A 15882-nucleotide genomic window follows, 5' to 3' on the forward strand; every position below is an offset into this window, starting at 1 on the left:
CATACATTCTGTGAGCAGTGTTTAGTCACACTGGTTGAGAAGACTGGATCTCTAAACTGTCCAGAATGTCGACAGCAATATCAGCTTCCTGTTGGAGGAGTGCCAGCGATAAAAGGCAACTTCTTTATGAGCAATCTGATTGAGATATTCAAGCAACGATTGGAGTCCATGCAGGGAACTGAGATCAAATGTGGAGGCTGCCAACAGAATACATCCACTCACAGGTGTGTGGAGTGCAAACTCCATTTCTGTGACAACTGTAAAAGGGCACATGAAAATGTTCCAATGACACGGACACATCAACTAATGACCAATGGAGAATATGAAACAGCAAAATTAACCAGTCCAGTTACACTACAAGCAGTGGAATATTGCAATGTTCATCAAAAGAATGAAATTGAATTCTACTGTGAAACCTGTCAGGTACCTGTCTGTACAAACTGCACCATAGTCAAACACCGCATACCAGAACATGTACACAGAGACTTGAAAGATGCAGCTGATGAGTATCTTACAGAATTGAAAGCCATGGTTGACAAACTGAAAGTGAAAGAACAGGAAGCTGAAAAGAACAAAACCCTGGCCAAGCAGATACACACTGATCTTACAAAGCAGTGCAGCAGAGAAGAAAGGAAGGTGAGAATGAAAGCAGAGGAAATCATCAAGAAAATTAAGAGAGAAGAGCAGAGACTGATAGATGAACTGAAAAACAATTACAAAATAAAAATTAAAAGAGCAGCTGCTGATATTGATGAGATGGAATTAAAACATGGTAACATTAAGAGTGCTGGTAATTACATACAGACACTGATGCATCATGGGAATGCTGCTCAACTTCTCTCCACAAAGGGTGATGTCGGCACTCATATCAAACAACTGATTACCATGGAAACTACACAGAAAGCTGAACATGGTGACGTTATATTCACACCACATGATGAATTCAGTGAGCATGGAATTCTGGGAATACTGAAATCTGATGTGTGTATGCCAAAGTGTACAGTTGAAAACATTCCAAAACAACTCTGGAAAGGTGACTCTGCAGACCTACTGATCACAACCAGAGATTCCACAGGAAAACAAGTCATCCCAAACAACAAGTGAAAGCCATGGTAAGAAAACCTGATGCATCATGGGAAGACATCAATGTAGCTGATAACAGAGATGGTACACATAGAGTTAGAGTGGCTGGACAATTGGATGGGAAATATCAAGTTACCATGACAATAGGAGATCAACCAATACCAGGCTGTCCTGTTCATCATACCTGTCACAAAGGATTGGTGAAGACATTGGCAGTCAAGGAAGACCATAGCAGTCAAGGAGTAACAAACCCTGGAGTGTGGCCATAAACAAAGACAGAGACATTGTCACTGCAGATACTGACAATAATAGGTTGCAGATAACCACTAGAGAGGGAACATTAAGATAATTTTGGAATTCAAACATTTTAACAAGCCTTTCACACCACGTGATATATATATCAAGTGATAATACATACTGTAGTTTAGATACAACAATAAGCAAGTAGTTGTCAGTGATGAGAATGGACATGTCATCAGATACTTTGGACAAAATGAGTTGAAAGATCCATATGGTATTGGGATTAGTCCTGTAGATGGCAGTGTCTATGTGACAGACTGGGGTGGGCATTGTGTCAGGGTTTATACTCATCATGGCAAATACCGGTACGTCAGATCATTTGGGTCAAAAGGTCAAGGTCACGGGCAATTCAATTGGCCATGGGGTGTAGTCATTTCGACTACTGGAATGGTTTTTGTAGCAGACTACAATAACAAGCATATCCAGGTATTCAATACAGATGACCAGTATTTGTATTCCTTTGAATGTCAGAGTGGGGATGGTAAGATGAGATACCGCAATTGACAATGATCAATATGTCTATGTTACTACTATTGGCCCAAATAGTCTACTGAAGTTTGAGAGTAGTGGTAAGTTTGTTTGTCGTATTGATAGTGATAGTGATGGGCTGGACTACCCCAGTGGTATAGTACTGACAGATGATGTACCTTGCAGGGTGGTTGTAGCTGATAGAAACAACCACAGCATCAAAGTGTTTGTACAGTGATATTAAACATCTGATCACTGTACAATAATTGTACAAATTGCGTTTGTTGATTGATATTGGTCAAATCCAAAGACAAACTGATCCAGTGACATTTTGATGAACATCTTTTAAATGGACTGGTCGATGAATGGATGATTCCTTCAACTAAATCACAAGATGAAATCATTGCTGAGGAAAGGCAAAAATCAATTTTCTTAAAATAGTATGGATTAGTCTTTTTCTTTTGGTAAAAAACTTCACAAGTAAAGTGTAAAACAAAGGTAACTTTTCATGGTTTATCACACTCAATCTCATATAATTTGCCATGGTTGTATTTTTCACATAGAGTTAAAACATTAACAAGTTTCAGAGATATTTTGCTTTAACTTCATTCACAAATTACCTTTAAGTTTGTATTCACATCATACTCTGCCATTTTCAGAAAAAGTGCCTTTATTTTGTCTTTCACGCAATTCATCCAGTAGAGAAAGCAGGGTAGAAGGGGTAGATGAGGGTAATTATGTGTACAGAGAATTCTTCTCTTGTTACTTTGGGAAGTTCAGGAAGAATACGCCTAAGACAGCTAGTATTTTGACTCTCAAATTGTTACAGTTGTTTTCTGATCTACCACCTGTGGTGGCTCATTTCAAAGCTTTTGAAGAAACATTTTCACCATTCTAAGATTACCCATTGTGATTCATTTCCTTTTAACTTTTTAACTTTTTAAAACATTGAAACCACTGAATTTTACCACCACATTCACCCTGATGGTGATATGTGTAAGATAAAAGATGTGTGTGTGTGTGTGTGTGTGTGTGTGTGTGTGTGTATATATAAACATATAAACATTGTAACTACTGAATTTTACCACCACATTCACCCTGATGGTGATATGTGTAAGATAAAGATGTGTGTGTGTGTGTGTGTGTATATATACCATATATATATATATATATATATATATATATTTTTGGTCTCGACCACAAGTTTAGTCTGCGTTATCTTAGCAGAGAATATTGCAGAGCATTCTTGTCATCTTGGTTGAAATTAGCATATTTTCATGCATATTTATGCATCACGGTATCTGTCACCTTTAAGCCAACCTAACAGGAATAATTCGATTTTGTGTAATTGATATATTGACCCAAAATGTGTGTCTGAAACAAAGAAACAGGAGTTGTTTTTTAAGAGTTTTGTGCAAGGACTTTGATCTGATTATAAGGGTCGGTAATGCTATATTCTGATGATTTTTTCATTATATTTATTCAGTATGAGAATTGCAAATTCTTATTCTGCTCTCCAAACAATGTTGAAACACCCACTATTTAGCTTGTCAACATAGAGTAATATACATTTGTAAAATGCGCTGTTATTTTTTACATTTGAAATCTAGTCCGGACTATGATTCACATGTCAACAATAACAAGGCAGTTTAGTAATACACTTGCACTGGTTGAGTTGACAAGCTGAATACAGTATATATCAACATGAACCGGGGAGAAGGAAGTTATAGTTAACATTTAAAAACAAAATTGACAAAGGATCATTCAAAGTTAGCATTACTGAGTCCTTTAAATACATCATCCTTTCAAATCAACTGTCTAAATATAGTGATGTTGAAATATCAAAAGTTAAGTGTTTGATTCTAGAGATGTTGCAGACAAAAGAATGAACTATTATTTCATGATAATAGGGGAGCTTGCCATGTTGTCTGCACACTCATGGCCGCTTGATGGAAGAGTAAACTGAATAGATATCTCATGCTAAGTAAATTGAACGCGTTCTGTGAAACAAGCTCTAATCGGATAATAAACATTCTTGCACTAACCAGGCGAGATGTTATGACAGGGCTGTGGTTTGGATATGTTGTCAATGATAACGATTATTGGACCTGATTTGATGTCTATTGTCAATACTGTATGTTTTCTGTATGACTTTAACACATTTTGTGATCACATGAGAAAAAGAATAGTCAATCCCCTAAGGACATTGATCAGATTCTCACTGGAGATGGGGATATTTGTGTCTCACATGAGCCTGCTGTTAATGTGAGACAAAATATCCAAACTGAGTCTGAGAAATCTTATCCCAGGTCCTTGGAGAGTGAGATTCTATTCATCCCTCACTGGAATGAGTATTCCCCTTAAGGCACTTCCCAGCATGGATCCGGATATACTGACATGGTCTTCAGACAATGCATCTATCGTATCTGTCTCTGTCTGTCACAGTCAAATTATATCAAGTAGAATTTTAATTCAAATCAAATCTTGTCACATGTTGTTTTGAGAAATGTCATGCTATCAAAAACATATTAAGTAAAATCATGTGAAATTAAAATCATACGTCAAATTGCATGCCCTGAACAAGCCAATTTGTGTTGCGTCATGGTCCAATAAACCATGATTGTATCAGTGTGTAAATTTTCAAATCATAATTGTTATAATAAAAGTGGTATTGAGGACACACAAACACTATATTTTTATGTGAAATTGATTGTGTTGAAAAAGAGTGCTATCATTTTATTGTGATTATGAGAGAGATTTAAGAGAGAGAGAGAGAGAGAGAGAGAGAGAGAGAGAGAGAGAGTTAAAGGAAAGGGGGGGTCTAGAAAAAGAGGGGAGGAAGGACAGGGGAAAGCTGGGAGGGAGAGGTAAGAGACAAGGGGTTGAGGGACACTGACAGACACACAGAGAAAGATGGAGAGGGAAATTAAGCTAGAAAGCACACCGCAATAGAACCTTTGCTCACCTTGTTGACTTGATGTCCACCACAGACCATGAGAACACAAAACACCATTGCAATGGTACAACTGAATCCACCCACAGCAAAGATGACAACCTCTGTGTACAGGATATCAACAATGGTGTCCGTGATCACATGACAACTGGATGTACCAAAAAACGTCACCTGTTCACTTTCTGTGGGGGAAAATGAAAAATATCACAGTGCTGTTATATGTTTTATTGCCCCAGGGGTATGTGCCATGTTTATTGACATTTTCCTTTCACAATAATTTTTCTGCTTCATCACATCTCTTGAAAGGTATATTATATGTTTGTGATGATATGTCAATTATCCACTGATTTACTGATGTTGAAATCTCTGCAAATTAAATCAAGGTAGGATGCACATTGGGATTCAAAGTTTAAGCAAAACTTCATCTTTCACTTTAGAGGTATGTGCTAACATGTAGTTGTCATATAAACAGCGCCCCATCACTTTACAACAGAACTAACAACTCCCATGGCAAATCAGCTTTTCAAACAATAAACTGTCATGTGCTATTGATGAACAAATATTAGTTTATCATATTAACTTTACATTATTTTAATTAGGCTTGAATAAGATATCAAAATTATTATGTTAGGTACATGAAACTCCATAGATTACAAACTTAGATGATAATCAATGAAGAAAATGTTTGTCGATTGCATTGTGTACTATACAGATAAAATGAAAGCGGGGAACAGAGTAACGTTACAACAAAAAACTTTCTTTTTTTATGCATAAATAACCAGTACTATGGTTCTACTCTACAATAAAAAGGATGCACTTTGTTCCAGAGACCATGCAAGTACACCAAAAGAGATCAGATATGATGACGGTACAAACAACCCACATGCACAAACACATACGGAAATATACGTAAGTATATTTGTGCTCATGGTTTTGATTGCACTGCGGTCCATTTGAATTCTGGGTTTGATCCATTTTTTGTACTTCCCTTAAAATAAAAAGATCGGAATTTCGGAATATTCTACTCACCTCCAAGATCAATAATGTGAGATGTTGAGTTGACTGTTGATGGCAGATTGTCAATGACATAACACTGACATTGCTCTGTGGTTGGATGGGTGACACAGTGTGTGAAACTCTCCATGAATGGGATAACTTGTACAGTGAATGTTGCTACACTTACCAGGTTTAGGTCAAGGTTTTAAAATACAGATCAGTGGTTTGTATGGAAAGGGTGTACACATACTTGGACAAGACAGTGATGTCCTTGAAGTCAGAACTGATTTAATAGGTGACAACATAGACTCTCAAGGGTCTGCAGTGACAGCTAACAAATAAATATTTCCTCTAAACCTTCTGTAAACATGAACAAGGCTCACTGATGTTGATAAGTTAACAGTGTAATGGCATTACCATGTATTTTTTGACAAATAGTTACTGTTATATTGCCTTTTCCAAACATGCTATACTGTGAATACAGCATGGTTACCGGTATTTTCATGTCTTGACAAATCAGATCACACTGTTTGCGACATTAATATTATCCCAGTACCATATATTTTAATATATCTACATGATGTCAAATCAGATAATGTATAAAACATATTCATGCATTTTTGAAACATGTAAAATGATATGTGATGAAGTTTGTACATACGTTGCAATGTGACAGAGAGTTGTATACATAAAGTTACTTTTCTACTGCTTCCACTAATTTAAAAGTCTTTGTTCACTCTTGGAATCACTTTGTGGTTCACTGAGATGTGTGACATTTGGTGTACTTATACAGAGCTTTCTCTCACCATGTATTGATGTAGCCATTAAACATCCACAATTGGTCATGCACCTACCAATGTTTACCGCCAGGAGTGCAGGCGTAAAGGGAAATTGATATTTTTTGAGCTAATATGTCAACTTGCCCACCCACAGGCTACAAAAACAGGTCAAATACCCAAGGTGGGGGGAAAATAGTTTGAATGTATATAATTGAGGACTTGATAGAGTCAAGAGTCTAGACATGGTGCGTAACGTGGCAATCAAATTCCCCTATCCCAGGATATGATTTGTGATAAATATTCCCTGTTACCCCTCACTCCCCCACTTTGGTGGAAAACACTGATAGGTGCATCACTTTCAAAACTTTTCAATTATTCTGGTATGCTCTCATCAGACAGTCATTTCCAATCACATATCATCAAAACTGTATGTTTATATTTAAGAACCTCATACAATATGTAACATAAATCATTCAACAAACTATTATATCTATGTTACCTCATGGCAAAACATCCATGTCACAATTAACATGCTGCACTCTAACAATTATTATAGCATTATTGTGTATTAAAGGGCCAACAGCTGTAATTGTAAATGATACTTTTCGCTATTTTTGGTTTGTTTGTCAACTACTGGTATGTTCTTGTTCTACTCCCAAAAATATGTTCAAACAACAACTTTATAGTTTGTCAACACAGTGTGGATATGTGTACTATGCACTGTTATTGTTTACATTTCAATACTAGTCCAGGTCAGAATTCACTTGTCAACTCTAACAATGTACTGCGAGTTGACAAGCTGAATACTATGCAGCTCAACATGTTTTGAGGAGTAGAACAAGAAACTGTAATGGACATTAAAAAATTGGTGAAAACAATTGTCCAAAGCTACAGCCACTGGCCCTTTAAAAAGTTGTCTTACAGTAAATGCAAAGGACATTTCATTCCGAACTGTGAAATAAAAGATGGCGACATTACTTCCTTCTTTAAGAAGACAAGGATGACATCATGACATTCTACACAGCACCACTTTATATGTTTGTTGTGGATATTAAAAGATAAAAATCATCAGCACGTCACTGAAAGATTGAACAGGTCACACAAGCAAGATACATGGTACAAAATAAAATGTGTTGAACTTAGCATTCAAAAGCATTTGTACTTGCTGGTTAATTTGCTTGTTAACCACCATGTGGGTATATGAAGTCTGTATATAAGCAACACACATCCTATTGTATTCCAAAGCAGAACCATTGATATAGAAGCAGATCAAACGATCCATCTGAATGTTTTCAGTGTGATACACAAGCAAATTTAAATTTCCACTTTTATCACCAAGTTTTGTTGAAGTCGAGATGCATTGTTTGCAAACCTGAAAATTGCACATGTGCACATGTCATGGGCCTTTACCCTGCAATCCCTATTTCAATATGTAGAGGTCTGACTTTGCCATAAAAAAAAAATACAATTGGGCAAAACCACTGAGGTGAAGGGGTTCAGCTACGGCTGTCCCTGTACAGATATCTGATCTATAAGTGTCACAGGGATGTCATTTACACATCTTTCACTTGTACTCGATAAAGTTCTTTCTTCTGAAGTTTCCACAATTGAATTTGTTGCATCATTGTCTGAATCAATTGCTGTCACTGGAACCTCCTCTGTTGTACCTGACTGTGAGGGCGCTCTATGTCCAGCTCTATCACCCTCGGAAGTGTCTGTATTAACATTTTGAGTTCTCCTCTGTGTCCCTGACAAGTACTGCACACTGTCTAGTAAAGGCACGGCACTGCAGGTGACCTGCGAGTTGTGGGTTCTGCGAGTTCTATCGTGGTGCTCGCGGGATTGTGCGACCAACTGCTGTCCAGCAGCAGTGGCAGTCTCTGATGGCGAATACGGAGGTGGCTGATCAGCGTATGCAGGAACAAAATCATTTGCATAGCTGTACGGAGGTGGAATTGAAGGCACATCTCGTAAATTTACAAACATTTCGCTACTTCCTGGTAACGTATACACCGATATGAAGTTACCGTCATATGTTGGAATATAGCTTTCCATCATCGGACCAGAGTGACTGAGCCTCTGGCGTCGGTCGGCGATTCCTCTCTGTCTCTGACCTCTGGTGGCAGCATCATGCAATCCAGCACCTCTCCTTGATTCAGCCATCCTGGCATGACTCACTCTCCCGGTCCCATCCAGAAATTGGCCGTAATCAGGGAGGCTGGCATGTTGCTGGGGGCGGCCGATAAGTTGCCTGGGCAAGTTTTGTCCTCCGGTAGTTTCACTGGTGTGTGCATCACGTCTCTGTGTATTTCTCGCCCCCGAAAGATTCCTTTCACTGTTCACACCACTCCTTTCATTATCAACACTGTCACTTTCTTCAAGCGCCCTCACTCTGTTTGGAAGGTCAGCTTCCGATATATTTTCACCTGCCTGAACCTGTCTCCGTTCATCGCCACACTGCGTTAACCGTGATACGCCCGTTAATGCCACCTGTGAGCTATCAACCTCTGACGACCTTTCAACTTGTGCTCTATATCTTTCCGACCTTTGCGCCTGAGAACTGTCAACCTCTGACCTTTGAACATGTGAACTGTCACCTTCTGACCTCTGAACTTGTGCAGTTGTCATCAATATATTCCCAAATGCTGGAGGTTCCTCAGCATGTGTGTGTTGGCCTTGGGAGTCTCTCAGTGGGTACGCCTCTGATGAGAAGGGATACGTTTCCATGGGCTCTTGGAAATATGTTCCATATGGAGGACGTAAGAAGTTATGGGCTTGCCGGCTTCCCAAGGTGTAGGAATGACCTGAAAAAGAGGGTAGATGGTGTTAACCTTACAGGTCCTGTCACTGATATATTAATGTTATTAGTCTTCCTTTGACTTTGGACCTTTCTGAGGATGTTTCTGAGAGTTTTTCCCTAACTGTTTGGGAACTTATAAAGCTCCATTAGCTGTATCTTTTGGCTTTTTTTTCAGAACTTTTGTTTTGTGGTTTCCCTACACTTTCTGCATTAAATCCCTAAACTGTAATTTAATACCAAGTATTTAGCATATCAACACAACCTATATGAGTATAGTCTACACTGTTATTGTTGAAAATTGTATTCAAGTCCAGATTAGAATTCATATGTAAACAATAAACAATGATCACTACACACATACAACATGTGTTAACAAAAAGAATACTCAAAATTTCAGCATGACAAATGGATTGGGGTCAGACACATTAGTTGATATACAGAAGCATAATATTGAAAATCTTGCCACAAGTTACAGCTTATGTCCCTTTAATACAATGTATATTTCATGAACTTGACACTGTGCGTATGTGTGACATATATTGTTAAGTCTTTTTTTGAAGATTTTTGAATTTTTTCACTGTACTCCAAAACTAACCAATACTTCTATTGTTTGGAAATTCATCAAATTTGAAGAAAATATTTGAAACCATGAGCCATAAAATGCAATTGCCAATGACAGAGTAATGCATTTATGGAAGAGTTTCAAAAAAATAACGAAAAATTCCAAAATTATATGAGGGTACAAATTTTATCAAAATTTGAACAAATGTGAAGAGACTGGTCAGGCAAATTTTATTGACAGTTGACATTTTACTTGTCAATACAACATCTATTTCATGTACCATGCACAATTATTGTTTACATCTGAATTCTAGAATTCATATAGATTTAAAACTTGTTACAGAATTTGTCTTGTATGCAAATTTGATTATTACTTGACCAAAATCATTGGATTTATCCTTATTATATCCAAGCACCCTGAAAGTAATTTTTAAACAACTAGAAGTCAAGAGTGCTTCATAAGAACATATTTTACCAAAGATGACAAAAATATCATAAAAATACAACATTGCTGATTACATTGTGATTTGATGGGTATCGTATTTGTGAACATTCCTGACAAAGTCAAAGGCAAGGGGCAAAAATTGCAGGAATGCAAAAAAATCCAGTGAAAAAGAAGAATTTATAACTAAAGTGATGGATTGGAAAATTTACATGAACTTTGCAAAGATATCAGAATAGTTGATGTCATACATACACCATGCTGGTAATTACCAGTATATTGATTGTGCAAATGCAGTAATTTGATTGGTCTAGACGTGAAAAGAACCATGGTATATTCATGATATAGCATGGTTGGTACAGTTGAGAGCTCTTGGCATTAGCAAAAATCCCTTAATGGCATTCCATAACAGAATTTCAATACACTTTTATGATCAAGGGACGGTATCCCTTCTGTTTTGACCAGATCATATGCACTCAATATCGCTTGTGCATGTATGTCATAATATAGCAGTATGCATCTTTGGATGTGCTGTACTGCTTAATTCCACTACAGCATTATTGAGAAAGACACCTTCGACCTCATCACATGTCAGTATTCATACTATGTGGATCACCTGATTAAGAAGTAGGTCACCTTGAACTCCCTAGCCAAGCGTACAAAATCAAAACATACTTTGCTTCACTACAATACTAATGTCTGTTGGTGAGTCATGTGACACCATGAACAGTATTTGCAATATCTTGTTGTGGGGCCTTAGTTGCTATCTGCTCAGTGTGCTTTACTGACACACCTAAGAACAATGGCTGCTGCTACTGAACGCAAAGTTTTGGAAGAAATCGGTGAAGATTTCCTGTGTTGTACCATCTGTCTGGAGCAGTTCAAGTCTCCTAAAATTCTACCATGTCTGCATACATTCTGTGAACAGTGTTTAGTCACACTGGTTGAGAAGACTGGATCTCTAAACTGTCCAGAATGTCGACAGCAATATCAGCTTCCTGTTGGAGGAGTGCCAGCTATAAAAGCCAACTTCTTTATGAGCAATCTCATTGAGATATTCAAGCAACGACTGGAGTCCATGCAGGGAAGTGAGATCAAATGTGGAGGCTGCCAACAGAATACGGCCACTCACAGGTGTGTGGAGTGCAAACTCCATTTCTGTGAAACCCTTACAAAAATGAGGTCCTGGCAGGAGAGCGGCAGGAAAGCTGCAGGAGAGCGACAGGACTGTTCTGGGACTAAAGCTGCAGAGTTCCAGGGCAGATTTCTGGCCCGCAGAATCTGCCCCGCTAGCTGGGCAGATCACTTTGTTACAAATCTGTCCGGCAGAGCGGCAGCAAATTACTTGAATGGTGCAGCATCTCTGCAGGAACATTAGTGGCCTAATAATTGTGGCTGATCAGATATATCTAACAACAAATCTGTCCCGTAGAGCGACAGAAAATGATAGGAGTGGAGCAGCATCTCTGCACTTAATGTATTTTGACTATCAGACCATGGAGGTAGCAGAGGACAGATCGACTTATGTGTTCATTGTTGCACAGAGGCGATCAGTATTAAAGCTTAATATTTGCTGCGGTATTGTCTATCACAAATATAAAAAAATAAAATAAAAATAAATGAAGTTTGCAGATGGTAGACATAAGCCTTCAGTGTTCGAAATAACACCTGTCCGGGCAGTCCGAGACTGGCTGTTTTTCTGCCGGACTGGTAAAATAAAAAGTTACCAGTCCGGCGGACAGGTTGACTTTTAGCGTGGGGAGTCTTCTTTAAAACTATGTCTGCTATTTTTTCTCCGGGCTCCCATTCGAATTTTATGGCAGACAGTTTTCTTTTCCAGTAAATTCATCCTACTCGACAGCGCATAACAAAAATACTTAGGCTCACATAAAGTAATCGCAGTATCAGGACTGGTAAGTTTTTGGCAGGACAGGCAACTTTTTGAAGTTACCTGTCCTGGTGACAGGTTGATATTTTCCACGAATTTCGAACACTGCATAAGCCCAAGCGATGTATGAACGTGAGCGTGGGTTTGCAGTGCTAGCTAATACTTCATTCACAGTGTGATAATTAATAGACAGTAAAAGCTGCTATGATGTGATTGAAGGCGATCGAGCTACAAACTGCTAAAAAGGGTATTCTGATGATTAACAATGCTGTTTCATGAGTACACTATAGGCAGCCACAAAAGATTCCTATGAAAATGTTTTCTTTGCCCATCAGGTTACTTTTTGAGCCAATGATAAATTAATCCGTAAGAAAATTCAAAATTAAATTCATGGCAGCAACATAAATCTCTAGAAAATCGGCCGTAGTCCACGAAGGAAATAATAATTGATAACAATAACATTTCATTGCTTGCTTAGGATTTACATCACGTCTGTGACAATATTTGACCTTACAAATTATCTCATCGACAATTATTTCCAAAAACATCATTTTTACTTTGATCAGTGCAGTTACTAAATCGCCGACTTTTGAAGTTTTTAAGACAAGGGAATAAATCTTGTAAATCCATTTTCATTATTGTTATTGTGTTCTCAACCCATGGATGCATGTCCGTGCACGTAATACGTGTAACCTCAACTCTCCAGAGAAACACACGCGAACACAAGTTTACACAGTTGAACTGATGCGTTGGTTTTCGTATCTCACTCTGTCGCAAAGAATACAATTTTCATTGAAACTTGGGTCCCGTAAAACTGAAAAGGCACACTATAGATTTACGGTAGTAGTACCTTTGTACGATCACAGTTGTAACTTGTAGCACGGCGGCATATGGGAATGCTATACGTAGGGTTTCGCCACTATATTCCTGCTATATTCTGACATCGTGTCGCGACTTAGTCATGGCCACAGGAGCTCTCAATGTACTGTTGCTTGGATAGTCGATCGAACGCTCTAGGTTTTTTCAATGAACTTTCCGTCAGTGTACTTTTTAAACGCTTTTGAAGTCCGCTGTTTACTTCATGCTAGTTCACTGCAGCGATCGCGAGGACTTTGTACCGGAAGTAATAGTATCACGCATGATGACATCATAGATCATGTGAAGACTTCGTTATGATTGGTCAGATTGGTAAACAATCAAAGGTCAAATCTCAGCGGCAATTTTTGGACAGTTACGACCTTTGAATTACTGAGTAAATGTCGCTGATTTTTCCCTATAAGTTTGACAAAATTTCGCGTAAATTTGCTGTTTGACATCGTCGTGACGACTTCATACACGCTAACTATGTATGTAAAACCTATAGGCAATGTTTACGACGCGTAAAAAAGTCATCGTCGTCATGATCAGCTTGTGGAGATCGATCGGCTCGTCGATTTGAACAATGATCACCATAACATCCCCGTGGATCTAGGCGATCGTTTAAACTTCGGTAAGTACATTTTCGATTTGCCTTCTCTGCGACGTGAAGACGTAGTTTTTTACTGTTTTTGTTCGGCGCAATTCTCGAGTAATACTGTTCAATTGTATGAATTCTAATAAATTGGTATAACTCGTGAGGTTGAACGTAGAGTGTACAACAATAGAGGGACCGTGGTACAGTGTACACAGGCGCTCCTTAGCTGGGGAGTCTGCAAAGTAGATCGTTTTCGGCTCGATTTATCGATCCCGTAGTCGATATGCCCGCACTGCAACCTAAATACTCACAAGGTGTGCACAGAATCACTCAAAAAACACACCACCCGATTGTCAACTGGCCCTGTGCTCGCACAAAACATTCATAACTACACTCCCATATACCTAGTTGGATTACAAATTTAACCATCTCCTCAAAAATCACGCCGGTGAATGTGTTACTCGCGTCATCTTGAAGAAATCGGCCGTGTTTTGAGACCAAGCACAGTGAAATGTGGCCTGCAGAACGATTCTACCATATGATGTAATTTATTTCACTACTGATTGGCTAATCAACGGCCAAAACAAAGGTCATGGCAAGACGTCACTGGTAAGTGTAGTTGAACCAATCAGCAGTGGAAAAAATGACGTCAATGGTAGATTCATTCTGCAGGCCTGCATTTCACCGCGCTTGGTCTCAAAACACGGCCGATTTCTTCAAGATGACGCGAGTAACACATACACCGGCGTGATTTTTGAGGAGATGGTTAAATTTGTGATCCAACTAGGTATATGGAGTGTAGTTCTGAATGGTTTTGTGCGAGTGCACGGCCAGTTGACAAATCGGGTGGTGTGTTTTTTGAGTGATTGTGTTGCACACCTTGTGAGTATTTAGGTTGCAGTGGCGGGCATATCGACTACGGGATCAATAGATCGATCCGAAAATCGATCGACTTAGCAGACTACCCAGCTAAGGAGCGCCTGTGCAGTGTACACAAAAAATGGAGTACATGCCGATACTATTATCTACAATAATATACTTCTCTCTTGCATTGGCAAAGGTAAAACTTTTGCTCATGTATACAAATTTCCCTCAATGTACGATATAAAAGGACAGATATAAAACAAAGAAAGAACAATACATGTAGGAATTGTTGGATACGAATTAAGTTCTCAAACTCTTGACCGAGTCTGGTACCTGCTACATGTATTCCAAAACGTACTTCTCTGTGACATCAATATACATCTGTCTGCTTATAAGATCATTCTGAACGTGTGTCCTTAAAATTGAAGTTTATTTTAAAATTTTTATTAACGTATTTTGACATTTGTTTATATGTAACCTGTAGATATTTTGCTGGCATATTGTAAGGGGAATCAGTAATTAATTTACAATATTTCATAACAATATTTCATTGAAGTTCTACATGAACTCTTACATCACAAAATATGCATACAATATTCTATCGCATTTAATGCTGCAACCTTTTGATAAGCAACTTAGATATAAGCTCAGTACAAAGACCTACCTTTTTTCTGACTATGTTTCAATTTGGCTTTAGAAAGTTCATGTACATGTAGGTATGCAATGAAGCGTACTCAAACAAGCGAGTTTTGCATGGTGAAGTCTACAATCTTAACGGAATAACTGCAGGGGATAAATCATCTGCAAATTAAATTTTGTTTTATGCCAATGATTCTACTACTTTCCTAGTTTGAAGCAAATTGCAAGTTGAACAGATTGATACTAGACTACTGCTATAAATCACATTTTGTCATTCACAAGTTGAGGGAACATTTTCTTTATTTTATGAATACATGCAAATTTCACAGTCTTCAATGTTTGATGGCTGTTGAACGAGTCAAAATTTTCAACTCCAACGAGGATTCTAACTTGCATACATAATTTTGTCATAAGTTTGATAAACTTTATATCTGACTTGAACTTTTTTATATTTTTTTCCAGCTTACACATAGGACAACTTCAAGATGACAAGTCAAGCAATAACCAAAGCTGTAACAGACAAGTACAAGTCTTTCAGAATAATCCGTCGTTGTGACAATATGAAGTTAAGGACTTTACGGACACTTGAACATTTTTTATACGGTCATGTTGATTGGCTTTAAAAATATGGTGGATTAATTTTATTCCTACCAAAT

At 38.1% G+C, this 15882-nt stretch overlaps 3 protein-coding genes across 4 annotated transcripts in view; 1 reads left to right on the top strand and 2 right to left on the bottom strand.

The window, feature by feature from the left end:
- LOC139123600 (uncharacterized) overlaps positions 1-6050 on the bottom strand; it is a 31587-nt gene extending 25537 nt beyond the window's left edge. Inside the window, exons 1-2 of the mRNA XM_070689770.1 lie at positions 5834-6050; positions 4817-4986 (exon numbers count right to left, since the gene is read on the bottom strand). Of these exons, the coding sequence (XP_070545871.1) occupies positions 4817-4986; positions 5834-5948 (285 nt within the window). The 5' untranslated portion in view covers positions 5949-6050. The remainder of the gene's footprint in view (positions 1-4816; positions 4987-5833) is intronic.
- The window catches only part of LOC139123598 (tripartite motif-containing protein 2-like), a 104456-nt gene that overhangs the window by 85035 nt on the left and 3539 nt on the right, over positions 1-15882 (top strand). Inside the window, exon 2 of the mRNA XM_070689766.1 lies at positions 11158-11542. The gene's annotated coding sequence lies outside the window, so the exon portion shown is untranslated. The remainder of the gene's footprint in view (positions 1-11157; positions 11543-15882) is intronic.
- LOC139123597 (uncharacterized) overlaps positions 6069-15882 on the bottom strand; it is a 33734-nt gene continuing 23920 nt past the window's right edge. For both annotated transcript variants that reach the window (XM_070689764.1, XM_070689765.1), the window contains exon 4: positions 6069-9383. In XM_070689764.1, coding sequence (XP_070545865.1) covers positions 8080-9383 — 1304 coding nt within the window. In that variant the 3' untranslated portion in view covers positions 6069-8079. The remainder of the gene's footprint in view (positions 9384-15882) is intronic.

This window comes from Ptychodera flava (assembly GCF_041260155.1).
Source record: "Ptychodera flava strain L36383 chromosome 23 unlocalized genomic scaffold, AS_Pfla_20210202 Scaffold_23__1_contigs__length_28996876_pilon, whole genome shotgun sequence".
NCBI lineage: Eukaryota > Metazoa > Hemichordata > Enteropneusta > Ptychoderidae > Ptychodera > Ptychodera flava.